At 44.3% G+C, this 23,410-nt stretch overlaps 1 protein-coding gene across 1 annotated transcript in view; it reads left to right on the top strand.

Annotated features, from left to right (window-relative positions):
- The window catches only part of LOC140720325 (NACHT, LRR and PYD domains-containing protein 3-like), a 510,894-nt gene that overhangs the window by 3,322 nt on the left and 484,162 nt on the right, over positions 1 to 23,410 (top strand). The window contains exons 2-4 of the mRNA XM_073035188.1: positions 3,775 to 3,871; positions 7,005 to 7,418; positions 7,985 to 8,151. Coding sequence (XP_072891289.1) covers positions 3,862 to 3,871; positions 7,005 to 7,418; positions 7,985 to 8,151 — 591 coding nt within the window. The 5' untranslated portion in view covers positions 3,775 to 3,861. The remainder of the gene's footprint in view (positions 1 to 3,774; positions 3,872 to 7,004; positions 7,419 to 7,984; positions 8,152 to 23,410) is intronic.

The raw sequence follows: 23,410 nt of genomic DNA, 5'->3' as shown, positions 1-23,410 counted from the left end.
ATTTGCCCCATGTCCGTCCTTCACGTCCAAAAACTGCGTCCGATAACGCTCAATATCCTACCCTCCCTCTACTGTGCCAATCGCTCCAAATCCTTCCCAGCATTCAGCCCACATCCGCACACACAGACAGAACCTCTTCACGCAGGTCCACCCTCCCAGCAAGGGGACCCGCATCTAACTGATCCCACAATCCCGGCTCAGGCGCAAAACCGGGACTGAAAGACTGGAGAGCCCGGAGCCTCTGGCTTTCCGGCAGAGCTCGAAACCGGACATTTCCCACCGCAACTCACCCTCTATTTACTCAAAGCAGAGATCAGCCCCTTCCTCACCGCCGCTCGTACAGGAGTCCCGCCGGCGTCAGCTGGAGTCGGCACCGTGCCTGCGCTTTGCAGGAGGTTCACCGCGGCACCATCCGTGGCTGGAGGTCACTAGGTCAGAGCGTTTGGCTGTCCGGTTCTTTCACTGTGACACCCCGAACTCCACATCAACTCCATCCAAACCACCCAGGGCGAACTTTAATGGCCATCAAACCATAATTGCTCTCAGTGATCAGCGATCTGCATGATTCAGTCGCTTTTAGAGGAAGGGATACCTAAGGTCGACATTGTGAAAGTGTTTAGTTTCCCAGGAGATAAGACTGTGTACGGGAGGTGTTCTGTTACCTGATGCAATATGTGGTTTCCCTGCTGCCAATTCCAGCTAACATCAATAAAACTGTTGTTTATGAAAATCCTAAGCAACACGACTCTGCACTGGATGCAGCCACTCCATCCCAAAGCTGATCACCCTGGACAGTCCTCCCCTCTGATGACGCATTGATCATAATGCGCATGCTCGCATTCCCGGATGGGCGGTGTTTTCCATTCCATTCTTTGTTGAATAGGTTTCGGGGTCGGAAAAAGTCCCCTGGGCGGGGAGCCGGGGGTTGGATCACTGACTGCGGGGTGAAGACATAACTTTCCCATCGGTGAGTATTGAGACCAGTCCCGAGTGAGGAGGTCTGATGCTGGGCAGTGAGACCCGTTATCTCAATCGAACTGGCGGCCTTCGCCCCGCTTCCTGGACGGAACCTGCCGGGGTCAGTCCGGGTTGTGGGACCTGCACCCCAAACCGCCTTGGATGAGCTAACGCTCAGCCCCTGTTATTCTGCTCCTCGGGAGGGGTGGGGATGAGGCTGTGATGCTGGGACCACACCCATCTTTCGCCCGTTTGGACAAGGCAGTGAGATCTACATCTGTCACGACCTTCCGTTGCAGGTGGGGAATATATTTCTCCTGACTCCATTCCACTCTTCCAACCGGCCGAAATGCAGCCAGTGTTTCCGGGTATATTACCCATTTGTGTGAGAATTTAGTCTTTTCTATTTTCTGAGCTACTCAAAAATGTGTACACTTCAATTAAACCTCCCTCCCGAATTTCCAGTCTATCTGATATTTCCACATAATTAAAATAAGGATCCGGTTTATTGTCACGGGAGACACTCCACCAGTCACAGGACCCTGTGTCCCCCTCTCATTTTACCGCAGATCTGCAGCATCTGTAGGTTTCATTTCAGCCCCGCACTGATGGTGCAACAGTCATTGCGCATGCTCACTGTTCCTGGATGGGCGGCAGTTTCCTTTCCATTCTGTGTTGGGTTTGTCTGCGGAGTCGGGATTGGGAGAGGACCCTCGCCTCTGGGGCAGTGAACTGGGGGAACATCACCAGCACAGGCTGAATTAAATGCAGCATGACGCAGGGTAAAAGGAGCCAATACAGCTTCAATTTCACTATTATAGAATGTTGCCGCATTACTCTTGCTCATAATTAAACTCACAGTACATGATGTAAAGCTTTGTTATTTGCTTTTTCGGTTATCTTTGGTGAGCCACTGTTCAGTAACAGCCCAAGAAGGAGAGCTGCCTGTTTTTTTCTTTAAGTCTCTGATCACTGCCCCTCAGTGAAGAGACAAGTGACCTCAGCAGGAGATGTAACAGATTGACAGTGAGGTGCGGAGGTATTGGGGATGGATGTTGTGAACATTGATGTATCGGAATGAAGAGAAAACTAGTGAATATGGGCATTGCATTTCAGGAAAATCTGTTCAGGACATCACAAGCATTGTGAAATCAGTTGATGTTTGTGAATTGTTTAAAATAAAAAAAAGAGAAATTACTGAAATTCTGGGAGATCTCCAGCCTCCCAGATAACCACATCTGCACCAGGTGCACCAAGCAGCAACTCCGCAGAGAATGAGTTAAGGAACTGGAGCTGCAGCTCGATGTCATTTGCCTCATTAGGGAAGTTGAGTAAGTTCAAAGTAACAATTATCAGAGTACCTTTTAAAACACCATCCCCGCAAAACTATTCAGCAATCTACAAGACCTGACCTCAATACATCCTTGTGCAATTGGATCCTGGATTTCCTCACTTGTAGACCTCACGCAGTTCAGATTGGCAAAAACATCTCCTCCACAATCTCCATCAGCACAGGAGCACCACAGGGAAGTGTACTTAGCCCCCTGCTCTCCTCGCTTTACACCTGTGACTGTGCGGCTAAATACAGCTCCACCACCATATATAAGTTTGCTGATGATACCTCTGTTGTGGACTCTATCAAAAGGGGTGTTGAATCAGAATACAGGAGGGAGACTGAAAACTTGGCTGAGTGGTGTAATAGCAACAACCTCTCACTCAATATCAATACGACCAAAAAACTGATTGTAGAATTCAGGAGAGGGAAGCCCGCGGTCCTTGAGCCAGTACTCATTGGAGAATCCGAGTTGGAGGGGGTCAGTAACGTTAAATCCTTGGGTCTCACTCTCAGAGGTCCTGTCCTGGACCTTTCATATAAATATAATTGCGAAGACAGTACGACAGTGCCTCTCCTTCCTCAGGAGTATGTGGAGATTCGGTATGTCATCAAAAACGTTGGCAAACCGCTGTAGATGTGTGGTGGAAAGTCTGCTGATTGGCTGCATTACGGACTGGTCGGGGAACACCAATGCTTTTGAGAAGAAAATCCTTCAAAATGTACTGGATTTGGTCCAGTATGTCACGGGTAAAAGTCTCCCAAATATTGAGCTTATCTACATGAAATGTTGCCGTAGAAAAGCAGCATCCATCATGAAAGATCCTCACCGCCCATGCAATGCACTTTTCTCGCTGCTGCCATCAGGTAGAAATTACAGGTGCCTGAGGACACGCAACGCCAGGTTCCAGAACAGTTACTATCCTACAAACATTTGGATGTGGAGGTACAAGGCTTGACCAGTAAGTTCGCTGATGGCACAAAATTAGTGGATGGTGTTCGCGGTGAAGATTATCGTAGCTTATAGGGGATCTAAATGGGCAGAGGAGTGGTAAATCGATTGAAAAACCAACGCGAGCAACAACGGTTTCATGTAGAGGTGGTGATTATGTGGAGGGAATTGCCAGAGGAAGTGGATGAGGCAGACCCAATTGTATAATTCCAGAAGCAGTTGGGATGTGTAGATGGAGTGAAGAGGCCAGTAGGGAAATGGGCCCATCACAGGAAATTGGGACCATCTCGGTGAGCACTGTAGTCAGCATTGTCTCATTGGGCTGAAAGGTCTCTATCTGTGCTCTGTTACTCTGTAACTCTATCAGTAGATGCACTGGACAGACACAGACATGGTGTGGGAGTTCATGTTAACAGGAAATGTTTTGTCCCTAAGCCAACGGATGCTCTGATACAGGGGATGGCGATACTGTTATTTGCAAATACTGTAATCGTATTCTCTCTGACTCACTGTCTGCTTGTTTGTAATTCAGGGTATCACCAGTAGGTGGAGCTTTCCTGCTCCGGGACCAAAGTGTAAACAAGACGACGGCAATCAACAATCGTCAGTCAGATACAGAATGGACAAAGGTATGATCACTGGGATCATTCTAACTGAACTTCTGTCCTGTTGGCACACACTAGTACAGATGAACAAACTTACACAGATGCTAACTGGGCACAGAAAACTTTCATCAAGCAGTATCATTGATCCCACTGGTAAAGCGGCCTTGAAGTAATTGATCAATGTAACAGTTCCTGCTCAGGGACCTGACACCGGTAATGGTCGAATCACTCCACTCACCTGAGTGAGCTTCAAAGCTTCACCTGAGTGAAAGGAGCAGGTACTCCTTGATCAGATGGCTGTGAGTGAAACACAGGAATGCAACAGCGGGCTTGTGGGCTATGTAAAAGTCCTGGGTCAGCTTCTGTTTCACCTCGAGACAGGCCCTGATGTGTAAGATATCTCCAACTTTCATTTATAAAATTCAGAACCAGATGGTAGGAGCATTTCCAGGAATTCAGAGATGTGTGATAAACGAGCATTTCAGGATTTGGAACGGCAGCTATCAACTCCCTCCTGGTTTTCTTGGCTGCTGTGGAAAGGAGATGAGGGGAGTTTCCGAAATCTGTTCTCTGTAGCCAAGCCGAGAACATTGGCAGCATTGGGAATGGTTGAAGATCAGATGACATTTCATTCTGGATAAATATGTGGTTTGCTTCAGTATTTTAATACCCGAATCCATGTCTGCGCTGTGTACAAATGGTGAATGTGAGTTCTCAATATTTCCCTATTAAGTTGGCCTGCTACCTGGATTTAAAATTCCCAGGATCTCTGATGGAAAACCCGGTATAGCCAATGACCAAATGTCTCAGTCCCCAGTAGGCACTGTGATTGTGCTCAACTCTGATTCCGGGGGGAATAAAACAGACATAACAGCCTGGACACAGGTCCTTCGGCCTAGCTAGTTCATGCTGATCCAAATGTCTTTTGTGCTTGCTCCATTTTCCCACAGCTTTTCCCAAATTTCCCTTATAGACTTCTATCCTTTTCCCTGCCCACATCCTCTGAACTTTGTAAATTTATTTGTGTTAACTGCCTCTTCTGGCTGCATGTAATTTATACCCATCACCCGCCACATAAACGAATGCCCCTTCGGTCCATTTTAAATTTCTGCCCTCGAGTCTTAGACTCCTCTACCCCGGGAAAAAAGACTATGACCATCTACCCTATCTAGGCCCCTGATTATGTTTAAGTATATGTGTAAGGTCACCCTTCAAGATCCAATTATCCAGGGCAAATGGTCCCAGACGAACCATATAATAGAAAACCCAACATCCTAGTCCAGTGACGCACTGGTCATTCTCCACTAAACTCCTTCCAGCTTAATCAAGTCCATTCTATAGAACCAGAGCTCCAGAGCAGATAGTGGAGCGGGGGTGAAAATAAATAATGTTAAAAGTTCATGCAAAATCAGAATGGCTCTTTGATGGTGGTAATAATCTTATGAGGTGTGTCTATTTCAATGCAAGGAGTATTGTGGCGAACGCTGACGAGCTGAGGGCCTGGATTGACACGTGGAATTACGACATTATAGCCATTAGTGAAACTTGGCTGCAGGAGGGGCAGGACTGGCAGCTTAATGTTCCAGAGTTCCAATATTTCAAACGTGGTATGGGGCACAGGAATGAAGGGTGGGGAAGTAGCATTGCTAGTCAGGGAAAATGTTACAGCAGTGCTCAGGCAGGACAGATTCGAGGGCTTGTCTACCGAGGCCATATGGTTGCAGCTGAGAAACAGGAAAAGTATTACCACATTAATGGGGTTGTATTATAGACCACCCAATATTCAGCGAGAATTGGAGGTGTAAATCTGCGGAGAGATAACAGACAACTGCAGGAGACAGAAAGTTGTCATTGTAGGGGATTTTAATTTTCCACACTTTGATTGGGACTCCCACGCTGTTAAAGGTCTAGATGGGTTAGAGTTTGTAAAATGTGTTCAGGAAAGTTTTCTAAATCAATATATAGATGTACCAACTAGGGAGGGTGCAATATTAGATCTCCTAATAGGAAATGAGTTAGGACAGGTGTCGGAAATGTGTGTAGGGGAACACTTTGGTTCCAGTGATCATAACACCATTAGTTTCAACTTGATTGTGGATAAAGTTAGATGTGGTCATCGGGTTGAGGTTCTAAACTGGAAAAAGGCCAAATTTGAAGAAATGAGAAAGGGTCTAAACACCTTGGATTGGGACAGGTTGTTCTCTGGCAAGGGTGTGACCTTGGTTCTCAAGGGATATTGGAACTATGATAAAGAAGAAGAGAGAGATGTATGACATGTATGACAACATGGAGGAAATAAGATGCTTGAGGAGTATAAAAACTGCACAAAAATACTTAAGAAAGAAATCAGGAGGGCTAAAAGAAGACAAGAGGTTGCTTTGGCAGTCAAGGTGAAGGTTAATCCAAAGAGTTTCTACAGGTATGTTAAGAGCAAAAGGATAGTAAGGGATAAAATTGTTCCTCTTGAAGTTCAGAGTGGTCGGCTATGTATGGAACCAAAAGAAATGGGGAGATCTTAAACATGTTTTTTGCATCTCTATTTACAAACGAAACTGGCATGGAGTGAACGGGAATAAGGCAAACAAGTAGTGAGGTCATGGAACCTATACAGATTGAAGAGGAGGAGGTGCTTTCTATCTTGAGGAAAATCAGAGTAGATAAGTCCCCAGGACCTGACAGGGTATTCCTTCGGAGCTTGAACGAGACTAGTGTTGAAATTGCAGGGACCCTGGCAGATAAATTTAAAATGTCGGTATCTACGGGTGTGGATTGAAGGATAGCTCATGTTGTTCCATTGTTTAAAAAAGTATCTAAAAGTAATCCGAGAAATTACAGGCCGGTAAGTTTGACGTCATATCTTTATTTCATTTCCCAGTATCACTGGACACCGTTGCATTAAGATCCCATGGTCATCATTCAACTGCTGTAAATTAAGTGATTAGCATTACTGTGTCTATCCTGTTATTTTAATGGGAGTGAATATGTCCAGTCACCGTCTTATCAGGATGGTCACCAAACAGGATGTACGGTTCACATTACCCAGCACAGTCCCACTCCAAATCTGGTCAGCCAGAGTCACAGCTAAATTGCAGTCTGAATCAGTTTTGCTCAGATCTAAATCATAATCGTTTAACCTGCAATTCATCATTTATTTCAGGTAGGAAATCGAAACGAGTAGGAAAAGTACTGAAGAGGATTTTACCAGGCGGATCATCGAGGGAAGATGATCGGGACAAGGGAAGCAATGTACCAAAACAGGGTCAGATTGAGAGCAATATCCCAGAATGCAGTACGGCCGCAGAGGAAGTGGAGAAAATTCAGCCCAGAGACACCGATCAGGACCCTGGAACCGGCACAAGTGAGGCGACTGCCTGTCAGCCCAGAGACAGTGACGTCAGAGACACCGATCAGGACCCTGGAACCAGCACAAGTGAGGAGACTGCCTGTCAGACCAGAGACAGTGACGTCAGAGACACTGATCCGGACCCTGGAACCAGCACAAGTGAGGCGACTGCCTGTCAGCTCGGAAGCTCATTAAACACGGAATTGTCAAGTCCCCAACAAGGAGCAGGTGAGTGAAATATGAGAGTGATGTGTTTGCAGAATGTGGCAGGGAGGACGGTAAATGCGATTCCTTGTTGGAGGGTTGGTCAGAGAGAGGGGGAATGTGTGGGTGAGGTACATGTGGTGTAGTGGGGCAGCCGTTATCCCACTACATGAAATGTACTACCTGCTCTGAGGATTTCCAGGATGTGCATTGGAGGACATGCAGTTGTCCAGATAAGAGAGTATTTCCACGATGTGCATTAAGGGAAATGTGTTCGCCAGGATGGAGAGAGTATCTCTGGGAAGGGAATATTACCGACAGTCCCAGCATTTATTGCCAACCCGAAATTGAAATAGGTGAGTGGGCCGCATGGGGGATGGACAGGTTTGCATTAAATATGGTCCTTTATTAAAGTAATGGCTAGAACATTGTTGGTTCGATTTTAAGGTCAGTTTTGGAGATGGAGAATTAATCCATTTTTGTATCTGCGAGCAGGTTCAAGTCATGTTTTTTTTTGTTGAGTTGGGTGAGAGCGGTGGAGACGAGGGATATCTGAGTTCAAACCTGTATTTTCCTTTTTATATTCCCAGATACAGAGTTCACAATCTCTGACCTCCTGGCAGAGGGGGAGGAGTATCGACTGTACCAACTGACAAAGTTCTACAGGGACAGACTCCAACAAGCAATTGAAGAAAAGGTTGAAAGACTCGGTTGGATGTTGACAAACGAGGGACATTTCAGTAGAGAAGAGAATGAGGTGAGTGTAGTGTGTGTATTGTCACAGAACTGTATCGTGTATGGTGACCAAAATTAATCTTTACGTTCTTGGCGTTCTACATGGGAATGGAGACTTTGATCTCTGACTTGTCTCCAGCAGATCTGGTTTCAGCTGTTAAATTGGGGAGCACTGGGAACTATAGGTTCAGCCTCAGCTTCTTTTCTCTCACACATGCTGCATTTATCAGTGTGATATCAGAGCAGTGGCTGCGTATCTGGACCTTGAACAGGCATTGAGTCTGAAACCAATTTCAAATCTTGTCTGAACCGTTGGGCAGATTCATCACATCTCATTAATCCAGGATGAATATTGAACTGTCAGATTGTAAACTGAGACAACCGGCTTCACTGCCGTACATGACAGAGGGAAACCTGCTAACCGCATCTGGTCTTGGCTCCATGAGTTCCCAAACAATGTGTGGCTGATCTGTCATAGTCCTAAAAAAGTACAGCACAGAATCAGGCCTGTTGGACAATCTATTTCCATGCTGGAATACTTAACTACATATTCCCATCAACCTTCACCGGGCCCTGGTGCTCTATACCCTTATCATTCATGGATCTATCCAGACTTCTCTTAACCGCTTGTACTGCCTGCGCTGCTAGCTAGTTTCACACTCTTAGCACCCTCTGAGTCAACAAGTTACACCTTTGTACCCCCTGAACTTTTCACCTTTCACCCTTTACTGATAACCTCTTGTTGTAGTACCTCTTTACTTCAGTAGAAAATGTTGCTGCATTTATCCTGCCTGTACCTCATGTATCGACAATAGACAATAGGTGCAGGAGTAGGCTATTCGGCCATTCTAGCCAGCACCGCCATTCACTGTGATCATGGCTGAGTATACACAATCAGAACCCCGTTCCTGCCCTCTCCCCATATCCCTTGAGCCCGCTATCTATAAGAGCTCTATCTAACTCTCTCTTGAATGCATCCAGAGACTTGGCCTCCACTGCCTTCTGGTACAGAGCATTCCACATATCCACCACTCTCTGGGTGAAAAAGGTTTTCCGCATCTCAGTTCTAAATGACCTACCCCTTATTCTTAAACTGTGGCCTCTAGTTCTGGACTCACCCATAAGCGGGAACATGCTTCCTGCCTCCAGCGTGTCCAATCCCTTAATAATCTTATATGTTTCAATCAGATCCCTTCTCATCCTTCTAAATTCCAGTGTATACAAGCTCAGTCGCTCCAATCTTTCAACATATGACAGTCCCGCCATTCCGGGAATTAACCTTGTGAACCTACGCTGCACTCCCTCAATAGCAAGAATGTCCTTCCTCAAATTTGGAGACCAAAACTGCACACAATACTCCAGGTGTGGTCTCACCAGGACCCTGTACAGCTGCAGAAGGACCACTTTACTCCTATACTCAATTCCACCTGTTATAAAGGCCAGCGTGCCATTAGCTTTCTTCACTGCCTGTTGTACCTGCATGCTTGCTTTCGTTGACTGATGTACAAGAGCACCTAGATCTAGATCTCGTTGTCCTTCTCGTTGTAATTGTGTAAACTTCTCTGAAATCACCCCTCAATCTCCCACGTTCCAATGAATAAAGTCCTAACCCGGTCACTCTTTTCTTCTAATTCCGAGAACATCCTTGTTTTTTTTTTGTGTGTGTACTCTTTCAAACTTATTTCGATCTGCCCTGTAGGTAGGTGAGCAGAACTGCACATAATATCCAAATTAGGCCTCAGCAACCTCTTATTCAACATCATATCCCATCTACTGTACACAATATTTTCATTTACGAAGGTTAATATGCTAAGAAACTTTCTTTCAGATCAGCAACTTGAGCACATTTGCCGTCACTTTCAATGACTTATGGACCTTTATTCCCAGATCACTCTGTTCTACCACACTTTTCAGTGCCGTACCGGTCGCTGTGTAATATCTATCCTGCTTGGTCCTTCCAAAGTGCAATTTGTCTGTATTATATTGCATCTGCCCCCTTTAACCCCATTCTTCATTTTGTCTAGATCTCACTGTAAGCTCTTGTAGTCTTCCTCTTTGTCCACTGTACCTTCCCAATGTTGGTGTCATCCGCAAATTTGCTGATTCTGTTAACCATAATTTCATCCAGATCATTGATATAGATGACAAACAACAACAAGCACGGCACCGATCCCCGTGACACTGCATGAGCTACAGGCGCCAATCAGAAATGCAACAGTCTATAGTCACGCTCTGTATTCCTCCAAAAAGCCAGTGTCTAATTCAGTTTACTACGTCATCTCAGATGCTGAGCAACTGAAACTTCTTGACCGACCTGCTATGAGGGAACTTGTCAAATACCGTGCTGAAGTCCATGTAGACAATGTCCACAACCTTGGCCACAGCAAATTTCCTGGCAACTTCCTCGAAAATCTCTATGATATGTTAGGCGTGAAAGATCACGCACAAAGCTGCTATCTCATAACCACAAAAGTCAATATTTTGACCTAAAAGGGAAGAAGAAAGCACAAAACATAAACCTGCTGACTGGCTGATATCTCATGATCTCAGAAATCAACAGGTTGTCCTAAAAGGGAAGAAGGTCAACAGGTTGTCCTGAAAGAGAAGGGGCAAAATGAAATAGAAATCTGATAACTTGCTGAATATCTAACTAATGAGAGACAGGGACACACCATTTCAGGTCCCTCTCCTTGGAGTTCACAAACAGTGATTGTCTTGTCCTATAACTGACCTACTCAGCCATGAGTGGTATTAGAAAATCAAGTGTGTTATACCCGTGAGTGACTCTGTTCTCGTTGGGATTCATTGGCGCTGTCTGTAATGAATCAGACAGGCATTACCCAAAGGTAAGAGAAGTAATTTGAAAATATGTATGTCCATCTATAAAATCATCACCTGAAGACATCGGCTTCACTGGAAAACCATTAAGTCAAGTCAAGTCACTTTGTTTTGTCATTTCGACCATAGCTGCTGGTACAGTACACTGTAAAAACGAGACATCTTTTTTCAGGACCATGGTGCCACATAAAACAGTACAAAAATTACATTGAACTACGTAAAAAACAACACAGAAAAAAAAACTACACTAGACTACAGACCTACCCAGGACAGCATAAAGTGCACAAAACAGTGCAAACCAGTACAATAAATAATAAACAGACAACAGGCACAGTAGAGTAAGTTGGTGTCAGTCCAGGCTCTGGGTACTGAGGAGTCTGATGGCTTGGGGGAAGAAACGGTGACATAGTCTGGTCATGAGAGCCCGAATGCTTCGGTGCCTTTTCCCAGACGTCAGGAGAGAGAAGAGATTGTATGAGGGGTGCGTGGGGTCCTTTATAATGCTGTTTGCTTTACTGATGCATCATGTAGTGTAAAGGTCCGTAATGGCGGGAAGAGAGACACTATCCGCTGCAGGGTCTTGCGATCCGAGATGGTGCAATTTCCGAACCAGGCAGTGATGCAGCTGCTCAGGATGCTGTCAATACAACGCCTGCAGAATGTGATGAGGATGGGAGGTGGGAGATGGAATTCCCTCAGCCTTCGCAGAAAGTAGATTCGCTGCTGGGCTTTCTTTGCTATGGAGCTGGAGGGACCAGGTGAGATTCTCGGCCAGGTGAACCCCAAGAAATCTGGTGCTCTTAACGATCTCTACCGAGGAGCCGTCGATGTTCAGCGAGGAGTGGTCGCTCTGTGCCCTCCTAAAGTCAACAACCATCTCTTTTGTTCTGTTCACCTTCAGGGACAGGTTGTTGGCTCTGCACCAGTCCGTTAGCTGCTGCACTTCCTCTCCGTCAGCTGACTCATCGTTCTCTTAAATCTCTTGTTAAATCTCTTTCACAACTGTAACTCATCAGACCTGGTAGCAGTGAAACTGAGGGATTATTTTACAGTGCAGTGGACCATCAGGGAATTATGCTGATTTATTCCATAATTGTTGTCCAATATTCGTGTTATGGCAAACCTTTCCAATTCCTTACTGGTAACTGTTCTGGGAGATCAATCATTCAAACCCGGGACAACATTCCTCTTATTTTTCAGAGCAATGTCCTAAGCCCATCCATGTTCAGTTGCATCCTCGATTACCTTAATTCCATCATCGGTGTATGTTCTGGTCAGAGCACTCGTCTGAGTGCTACCGGTACCATGTAACCCAGTACTACCTGTCGCATGGTTGGATGGTCGGTGACTAAACCAGCTCCCCCACCAGACTGGCCTGGTGAGGAGGGTGGCTAGACACCCTGCAGGACGAAAAACAAGACCTGTCAAAGGGCGGATGACCCCTCTGGTAGGGTCAACGGCCATCTAGCAAAGAAGAGCGGAAGGGGCATCCCTTGCATCGAGCTTAGTCTGGCCATTGACTGCAACAGAACTTCCCCCAGCCGTCCTGGACCCAACCTGGCTGCTGGATCCGGGAGGGGATGTCGAGAGGGTGGATCTGGACCGGTGCGACGCCCTACTCACCTAAAATCCACTCACGCACACGGTTCCTTTCTGAGGAGTGGGGTACCACCCCACTAACTGACTGAAAGGAACCATCATCACCCTATGGGACGGATAGCCAGAGAGAGAGAGAGAGAGAGAGAGAGAGAGAGAGAGAGAGAGAGAGATGTTGCTTGAAGACGGTTGAATGTTTAATTCATAATTCCTCAGTAAATGAGGAAGCCCATGCCTGCATTCAGGAAGTGATCACCATTTTACAGCACGAGTGCCAGGCAGTAACGATCTCCATTATAAGACGGCCGCACTGACATTACTTAATGTTCTGTTGTCATTACACATCATAATAGCATAAAGCATCGGAACACAAATAGGCCATTAGGCCCATCGATCCTATTCCGCCATTACATCATGGGTGATTTACTATCCCTCTCAACTCCATTCTCCTGCCTTCTCCCAGTGAAACTTGCTGACCTGATTAATCAAGAAGGAACCAACCTCTGTTTTAAATATAATAAATGACCTGGTCTCCGCAGCAGTTAGTGCCAACCAACTCGACAGATTCACTACTCCTCGGCTAAAGAATCTCCTCATCTCTGTTCTAAATGGACGTCCCTCTATTCCGAGGCTGTTCCGTCTGGTTGTAGACTCCCCCACTTTGAAGCATCATCTCCACGTCTTCTCAATGCCTTTCGATATTCCACAGGTTACAATTAGATTCCCCTCATCCTTCCACACTCCAGCCAGTACAGGCGCATCCAGGAATCATTCTCATCAAAATCAGGTTTAATATCACTGGTCTGTTAGTTTAGATTCCTCTCTGGACTTTCCACAATGCCATCACATATTTTCTCTGATCAGGGGACTAAAACCGTTCACATTATGCAAGTGCGGTCTAGCCAGTGCTTGTTCTTATATTCCAATCCTCTCGAAATGAATGCTAACATTGTTTTTGCCTTTCCTAACTCCGACTCAGACTGCAAAGAATCCTGCACTTGGTCTCCAGAGACTCTTTACAACTCTGATTTCTGAATTTCCCCCCAGTTTAAAAAACAGTCTATGCCTTCATTATTTCTGCCAAAGTGTATGGCCATGTACCTCCCTATACTACATGCCAGATGCCACTGATGTGTCCTTTTATTCATCGGTCTATGTCCTCCCTTGAAATCCTTGCTTCCTCAACGCTTCCTCTTCTCACTATATCTTCATAACGCACACAATCTTGGCTATATAGCCTTCAAATCATTGACATAACGGAAAAAGAAACTGTCCCAAAACCAACCACTGCAGAACACCACTGATCACCAACATCCAACAAGAAAAAGCCCTATTTGTTCCCGTTCTGTGCTTCCTGACATTCAGCAAAATCTGTCTGGAGAAAAACATGGATCCTCTATCCATGCTAGTATCTTCCTTGTCCTACTGTCGGCCCTGGTCTTGTGAAATGGCGTCATGTGGGACACCTGGTCAAAGGTCCTTGGGATGTCCAAGTAAACAACTTGCTCTGACTCTCTGTTGTGGACCCAGCATGCTGTTCTCTCAAAAAATTCTATCAGGCAAGATCCCTTCCATGGACTTTGGCCTTTTTTTTTATCATGTGCGTCCAAATACCCCGAAACCTTATCCTCAGTTATCGACTGCTGACATCTTCCCAAACGCTGATCAGACTAAATGGCCTATAATTTAAAGTGGTGGGTCCTCCGGAACCATTCCAAAATCTATTGATTCTTGAGCGATCATTACTAACGTCTCCACAATATCTTCAGCCTCCTCTTTCAGAAGCAATCGGGTGCAGTTGGTCTGGACTCATCTATCTTCAGAACTTTCAGCTTCCCGAGCGCCTTCTCCTTAATAATTGCAAATACACTCACTCCTGCCACCTGACATTCTCAAATACCTGGCACGTTCTAGTGATTTTTACAGTGAAGACTGACGCAATATACTGACTAATACCCTCCGCCATTTCCTTGTCCCCTGAGAGTACCTCTCCACTGTTATTTTCCAGCAGCCCAATATCCACTTTCCTCTCTTTCCCTCTTCATATATCGGACAGACCTTTGTTTTGTTAAGCTATTTTACATTATTCGCTAGCCTACCTTCATTTTTCATACTTTTTCTACTTACGGCTTTTTAATGGTCTTCTGTTGGTTTGTATAAACATCCCAGTCCTCCAGCTTTTTTCTACATTTTGTAATATTCTGAGCCCTCCGCTTTGCTTTTGTGCTGCTTTGACTACCTCGTCAGCCACGGCTGATCATCCTCCCTTTAGAATAATTCTTCATCTTTGTGATCATTTGTTCTGCGCCTTCTGAATTGCTCCGAGAAGCTTCAGCCATTCCTGCTCAGCTATGGTCCCTGTTAGTCATTTTTGAATTTATTTTTGCCCAGTTCCTCTCTCGTGCCTCTGTAATTCCTTTATTCCACAGTAATACAGGTACATCTAACTTTACCTTCTCCCTCTCAAACTGCAGTGTGAGTTCTGTTATTTGATGATCACTGCCTCTTAAGGGTTTATTTTCCTTAAGCTCCCTAATCAAACCTGGTGCAATACGCAGCACAGGATTCAGATCCACCTTTCTTGTAGTGGGATCAACCATAAGCATCTCTCAAAAAACCATCTCAAAGGCATTCTATAAATTCCCTCATATGGGATTCAGCAATGACCTGATTTTCCAAAGCTACCTGTATATTGAAATTCCCCATTGACTATTTTAACATTGACCTTTTTACATGCCTCTTCTCTTTCCCACTGGAATTTGTAGCCCACATCCTGGTTATTGTTAAGGGGCTTGTATATAATTTCCATCAGGGTCATTTTTCGTATGCAGTTACTTAACATCTACAGCGTTCAATCAGATATCACTTGTTTCTCAAGACCTTTCATTTTTAATGACAACAGAGTCAACCCAACCCTTTCACCCACCTGCTTATCCTTTCGATTAAATATTTATCCTTGGAAGTAAGCACCCAAATATGATCTTCTTTCAGCCACGATTCAATGATGCCCACCATCCACTTTTTTTTTGCTCTCTCGCTCTCCCCTCTCTTCCGTTCTTGTTGTCACACCTTTTTGATGTAATGTTGCACATTGACGGACAAGTAAATTAATCACGTTGCATCTACCGCAGGGTGTCAGTAAATCCTTATTCTTACACAATATTGATTTAGAATTTCCTTCAGTTACTGTTTCTCTGTTAATGACTGAACCCAGGGAGGATGAGGCAGCAGCCCAGTGATTGCATCTGTTCTGAAGCTACCGGGATCATGAACAGATATCTTCCTGCACATTCTCCATGTCTGTCTGTCTGCTCCACAATAAATTCATTGTTTCCTTTTGTAGAAAGTCACTGAGCTGACAGAGAAGGGAAACCGGACAGAGAGTTCCAGACTCTTCCTCAGTTTGGTGATGGGCAAAGGCTCCCAGGCCCGGAGGGCGATGTGGGAATCCTTTGTGACGTGGAGGACTGAGTTACCGAAGTTGGACAGAATACTGAGGGAAATACAGGAACTCGGTATGTTAAAAACACGCACTGAACACAAAGACATATTGAAATAAACATTTTAGTTATTTTACCTCTGTTTTCATGGACATTATTTTGACTTAAACAGGTCCTGATCCACAGGAATACATAGACATTGCCCAAGGGTTATCTGAGTTGCCCTCTCATCTGATAGGTGAGTGATGGAATGCACAGTTCAAACCGCATCTCAAATGTTATACTGTGACTTGGCAGAATCTGGGAATGAAAATTCACCATCACTCATTCGCTTGTGTATGGTTTTAGGTTAAAATTCAGATAACCTCTTGTTGCAGCCTGAATATTCTAAAATGTACTTTTCCTGCTATTCCAGTTGTTAATGTGTTAATCCAGCTGCTGGGTCTGCTGAACCCTTGACTCCAGTTTCTAATACTCTGGGAACCCCACCCAGGCTCCTGATACACTGTATGACCCAGTCCAGGTGACTTTTCTATCTTCAGACCTTTCAGATACAGAAGCAACCTTCCCCTTCATAATTGCAGCTACTCTCAATTCTGTCCGCGGATGCCCTTTACATTTTGGAATTCTGCTAGTGTTAATGTATCTATCTATCTATCTATCTATCTATCTATCTATCTATCTATCTATCTATCTATCTATCTATCTATCTATCTATCTATCTATCTATCTAGTGACTTCCACAGAGTTGTCTGGAATGTCCTTCTCACCCGTTACTAAATCTACAATATCATTTTCCAGCGGTCCGATATCAACCCTCTCCCTTTTTTTCCACTCTTTATATATCTGGGAAAGAAAAACAAATCTTTGATATCCTCTCTCGTGTTATTGACAATAACCTCGCATTTCCTGCATATTCAGGTATATCTTGGAGCATCTTTAACACAGTTGCCTCCAACACGACCCAAGCTGTAAATTCCAGGCATCCACCACCCTGTGAAAAAACGACCCAAACATGCTGTAAATTTACCCCATCTCACCTTAACCAAATGCCCTCTGGTATGAGTATGAGCTAAGTTGAAAGCAAAATGCAGGCTCTCTACCTAGACCTTATCTTATAAACTTCAGTCAGATCTCTATTCTAACTCCAGAGTAAACAAACCAAGTCTATCAAACCTCTGCTTGTCTCACATGCCACAGAATCCAGGCAACATCCTGATGAACCTGTTCTGCACCCTCTCCAATCCTTCCCAGAGCTGGACCATCGGAAATGAATACAAATCTCCAGATGCTGCCTAAAACCATCAGAATTAGGAAGAGAATTAAGCTATTCGGCTCTGCGAATTTACTCCGCAATTCTTTTCAACCCTATTATCCTGCCTTCTGTAAATGTTGACGCTCTTCCGAATCAGGAACATAGACCTGCATTCTAGTATACCCATTGACTTGTCTTCCTCAGCTGCCTATGACAATAATTTCAGATTCACCACACACCAGCGAAAGCAATTTCTTGCAATGTGGGTCCCCGCCAGCCGGGACAATTCCCCACAGTTCCCAAGCATGTTAATATCCTGTATGAGCCTCCCATGTGGGATCTTGTCAAACACCCGACTAATATCCAAGTAGACAATATCCATGTGTAACTTCATCCATCACGTTTGTCACCTCCTGGAGGAACTCAATCAAGTTAGCCAGACGCTAACCCCACCCAAAGCCTTGCTGATGAACCCTAAAACATTCTCCCTTTCATACTCCCATGCAGCAGAAAATATTAAAAAAACTGAAGGTACGTACCGCCAGCTTTAATTCTGCATTTATAAGACTATTGAATGGTCGCCTATTATTTTATTGCTGGCTGGCAATAATAAGGCAATTTTATATATAAAATTGTAACATCGTGTATCTCATAAATGATAACCACTCATTTAGAAAACCACAATACTTACAGAAGAGCAGAAAGAATACCGTTAGGGTATGAACGGATTTAAGGAACAACTGATAATAGATTATGTAATTCTATATCCAACCCTCAGGAAAGCAAAAATCTTTCAATGTTATATTGTATCAAAAACCATTTGATTCCCTCCCTCGCAGGGTTAAGAGAAGTTCCAAATATATATAAGATTCATCCAATACTTGTGAAATTTCTACAACATCTAATAAAACATTGGCGCCCAATAATCACCCTATAAACAACCACAAAGGAACAAACACCGTTATAAAAATAAATGTAGGGATTTTTCAGTGTGACTCACGAAGCCCACAATGGTTTTGCGTGGCTTTAAACCCGCTCATAATTTACAGAAATGGACAAACCTCTGGTATCAAATCAGATTAAAAAATGAATTATACCTTGACACAGCTGTACATTGATGATTTGAAATTATTTACTCTTGCATCAGTAAATCTAAAACAAATAATTAAAACAATAGAACTAATTTCCAAAGATATAAGCATGAACTTGAGACTAGAAAAGTACAGAACATGAAACATAAAGAGAGGTGCAATAGAGCCGGTAGAATATCAAACAGAGCATCAGGTTTCAAGGCAACTGATGGATGAATATGAAGCATATATTTAGAATATCAATAAGCAAAGAAAATAGGTCATCGTTTGATAAAGGAAAATCCTTCAACAAAATTTACTTCAAGGCCGAGGAAACGTTGAATTTACTGCGAGCCTGAAGAAAAGGTTAATTTATATCAAGGCTGAAGGAAATCTGCCAAACAGAGCTGAACAGTAAAAATATAACAAAGGTACTAAACCCTCCCTATGCCCATATTGACGTATTCTTCTGGTATGAAATGGATCTGGAAAATTTGCAAAGAAAACTAAGAACTTAAATAACAATTTCTAGTGCACCATGTGCACTGGTGCGCACTTAGATTGATATGAACGAGGACAGTATGAATATAATGAATAACAGATCTAAAACAAATGGCACAACAGTAAGAAAAAAATTCTCAGGATCAGGGTTAATATCACGGAGATATGTTGTGAAAAGTGTTTTTCTGCGCCAGCAGCACAAATATAATATATGTATACAACTATAGAAGTAGAATTGTATCAGTTTGAATTAATGAGTCTGATGGCCTGGTGGAAGAAGCTGTCCCGGAGCCTGCTGGTCCTGGCTTTTATGCTGCGGTACCGTTTCCCAGATGGTAGCAGATGGAACAGTTTGTGTTTTGTGAGACTTGGGTCCAGAATGATCCTTTGGGCCCTTTTTACCCCGTGTCTGTAACGTCCTGAATAGTAGGAAATTCACATCTAGAGACGCACTGGGCTGTCCGCACCACTCTCTGCAGAGTCCTGCAATTAAGGAAGGTACAGTTTCCATATCAGGGCATGATGCAGCCAGTCAGGATGCTCTCAATTGTGTCCCTGTAGTAGATCTTTAGCATTTGGGGGCCTATACCAAACTTCCTCAACCATCTGAGGTGAAAGAGGAGCTGTTGTGCCTTTTTTCACCACACAGCTGATGTGTACAGACCACGTGAGGTCCTCAGTGATGTGAATGCCGAGGAACTTAAAGCTGTTCACCCTCTCCACCCCAGATCCATTGGTGTCAATGGGGGTTATCCTCTCTCCATTCCTCTTGTCTTTGCGACATTGCAACCAGCTCCTTTGTTTTTGCGACATTGAGGGGAAAGTTGTTTTCTTGACACCACTGTGTCAGGGTGATGACTTCTTCTATGTAGGCTACCTCGCTATTAATTGAGATTTGGCCAATCAATGTAGTATCATCAGCAAACTTAATTAGCAGATTGGAGCTGTGGGTGGTAACACAGTCATGGGTATATAGATTGTAAAGGAGGGAACTTAGGATATAGCCCTGAGGAGCACCTATGTTGAGTGTCAGAGGGGCAGAGGTGAGGGAGCCTCCTCTTACGACCTGCCGGTGATATGACAGGAACTCCACGATCCAGCTGCACAAAGCAGGGTCATGGCCGAGGTCTCTGAGTTTCATGTCGAGCCTGGAGGGAAATGATGGTGTCGAATGCTCAACTCTAGTCCAAGAACAGCATTCTGACATAAGCATCCCTCTTCTCCAGATGTTTAAAGACAGTGTGCAGAGCAGTGGCTATTGTGTCATCTGTCGATCGGTTGTGTCGGTAGTTGAATTGTAGGGGGTCCAGTGTGGGTGACAGCATGCTGCAGATGTAGTCCATGACCAGCCTCTCAAAGCATTTGCTTATTACTGAGGTGAGTGCGACAGAACACCAGACGTTCAGACATGTTGCCTTAGTTGTTTTAGGTACAGGGACAATGGTGGATGATTTGAAGCAGGAGGACACTCTAAACCTGGAGAGGGAGAGATTAAAAGTATCTGTAAGCACACCTGCCAGTTGTGCAGTGCAAATCCCAAGCACACGGCCTGGGATGCCGTCCGGTCCCGAGCCTTGCGACTGTCCACTCGTTGGAAACACCTGCGTACTCCAGACTCAGAGATGACCAATGTGCATGTCGCATCGGCAGCTCTCCTCGGGGGTTCAGTGTTGGCGATATCGAACCAAGTGTAAAACAGATTCAGCTCATCGGGGAGAGAGATGGTGATGTTGGCAGCACCACTGTGCTTAGCTTTGAAGTCCACGATGGTGTGCAGGCCTTGCCAGAAGGTGTGTATGTTGTTGGTGGAGAGTTGTGCCTGAATCCTGTCTCTGTATTGTCGTTTCACTGTCCGGGATGACTTTGCACAGATCGGATCTGCATTTCTTGAGCTCCCGCTGATCACCGGCAATGTAAGCTGTCAGTCATGCAATACGTGCTGTTCAAACCGAACTGTTGATACAAATTTTGTGGTTTGGGCAGTCCTGACCGGTTTCTGGTGGAAAACATCCCCCCTCTGTTATAATAACACACAGCTGGGGAAGTTGTGATTACAGAGCTGTGATAACAACAGCCGGGAACTCCCTCGGCAGCCAGGAAAGTTTACACAGCAGCACCAGGTACACCAGATCCGGGGAACAAAAGGATTTGAGGGCATGGACATTCCGGGGTTCCACCAAGCATTAATGACCAGGAAGCATACCCTAAATCCTTTTGTTTGTGTGTGTGTGTGTGTGTGTGTGTGTGTGTGTGTGTGTGTGTGTGTGTGTGTGTGTGTGTGTGTGTGTGTGTGTGTGTGTGTGTGTGTGTGTGTGTGTGTGTGTGTGTGTGTGTGTGTGTGTGTGTGTGTGGTACTGGATGACGGCATGATCGTTGGTGATTGTAGGTGCCAATTCTGGATCTACAGACCCGGGAGCAGTAGGACACGGATGTAGCTGGGATTCGGGCGTTTGGGTAGTTGGATCCTTCTTGCATCTCCTCTTCTTTTCAGCAGCCGCTCTTCTGGGTTCCTCAAAATTCTTGTCTTTGCCGTAGATCAGCCACTGCCACTCGTTGACCTCCATATTTGCCTGAGAGAGCTGCTGTTTAATTTGGTCCTTGTACCTCTTGTGCGGGGCACCACCATCTCTCTTATCTTGGGAGAGTTCTCCGTAGAGTACTGCTTTCGGTAATGAGTTCTCCATGCGAGGCACGTGTCCTGTCCAGTGGAGCTGCCTGAGCAGCAAAATGGCTTCAGGCTTGGAAGTTGAGCATATATAGCTATGCATGTCTGTGTGATTATATGAAATATTAAATTAAATAAGTAGTGCAAAAATAGAAATAAAAAAAGAGTCACTATCGATGGGGTCAATGTCCATTCAGAAACTGGATGGCAGAGGAGAAGTTGCTCCTGAATCGTTGAGTGTGCGCCTTACTCCGATCCTGTACAGTAGTCCCCATGAACCAGAAGGTGATGCAGCCAGTTACAATGATCTGCAAGTTACACCTGTAGAAATATTCGAGTGATGTTGGAAACTCCTGATGCAATATAGTCACTGTTGTGCCTTCGTTGCAGCTGCATGGATATATTTGGTCCAGGTTAGACACTTGGCGATATTGACAGCCAGGAATTTGAAATTGCTCACTCTTTCCACATCAGATCCCTCGATGAGGACTGGTGTGTTGTGTTCCCTCATCTTGCCTTCTCTGAAATCCACAATTAGTTCTAAGGATATATTTTCATCAACACAACGAGGATTCAGCACTCCATAGAAGCATATGCAATTCTGATAAGGGGTACACATCACTGAACGGAAATGAAAGCATCACCCATAAAAATGAAGAAACTAACATAATAGTAGAAAATGTTAACCAATGGAAGAGTCTGGCTCCCCATGGAAGACATCCACATGACTAAGCCGACTAGGTGTCGACAAGGAAGTGTCGAGCGCCTGGCTCAAAGTTGGAGACCTTTTCCCAGAAACAGAAGAGATCATTGAAACAATGCAGGACAAGGTTGTTGAGACATGTAGTTATCAATAAAACAGAATAAACGACCAATAGGTCCAAGGCGATAAATGCTGAAAATTACAAGAGAAACCAGAAGCAATCCAACACGTTACAGGACCTTGCTATAGTTTAACTGAATCTCATTACTTGCACAAGCACTATCAAGTGGTGGACAACATTCCCAGAAATCTTGCGTAAACTACAACTGATGAAAAAAACCATAACTTACTCTAAGTACAAACCTGCTCCGCTTTTAGAGTTAGAGTCCTTCATATCATATTGCGACTGATCATTATTTCAGATAGGATAATCCACGATAACTGTTCGGATGTACTTTTATAGGATAAACAAGTAAAAACAACTTTTTGACTATATATAGCCTTTCCAAACACACATAGCTTACAGAAATGAATTAGTGAAAAACACCAGAAATATGCCGAATTAAAAGGGGAAAATGAAAGACTATGGAACACGAACAGGGTATTCATTATCCCTATCATAATATTGATAACTGGTATCATCCCAAAGGCTTTACACAATAGTATTAATGAATTAGGCCCAAACGGGAATAATTGTGTAAATCTTCAAAAACACACAGTACTATACACCATGAGAATAGCCTGAAATTTCCTATCAATTCAATCAGGAATGCGCTTGGCTATGCCCGTACCTCAAGTTTTACCAGTTTAGGCTAAGATGATGATGATGATGATGATGATGATGATGATGATGATGATGATGATGATGATGATGATGATGATGATGATGATGATAATAATAATAATAATAATAATAATAATAATAATAATAATAATAATAACAACAACAACAACAACAACAACAACAACAACAACAACAACAACAATAACTTATGCCGTTCAAACTGCATCACCGCGGGATAAAGTGCAAACTTGAAAATAAAAGACAAAATGTTGTCAGTCGTAATATACACCTCAGACGTCTGCGCAGTACTGTAGTTTAAGGTGTTGAATTCTACAGTTTAGGAGCACAGTTCCGAAAACAAAACCCTGATCTCCCAATGATCCTTTGGCCTTCTACCTTACTGTCTGCCTGCATTGCATTTTCTCGGCA

This window comes from Hemitrygon akajei, unplaced genomic scaffold (genome assembly GCF_048418815.1).
Source record: "Hemitrygon akajei unplaced genomic scaffold, sHemAka1.3 Scf000041, whole genome shotgun sequence".
Taxonomy (NCBI): domain Eukaryota; kingdom Metazoa; phylum Chordata; class Chondrichthyes; order Myliobatiformes; family Dasyatidae; genus Hemitrygon; species Hemitrygon akajei.
The sequence above is the reverse complement of the archived record's forward strand: the minus strand, read 5'-3'. Positions and strand labels throughout refer to the sequence as shown.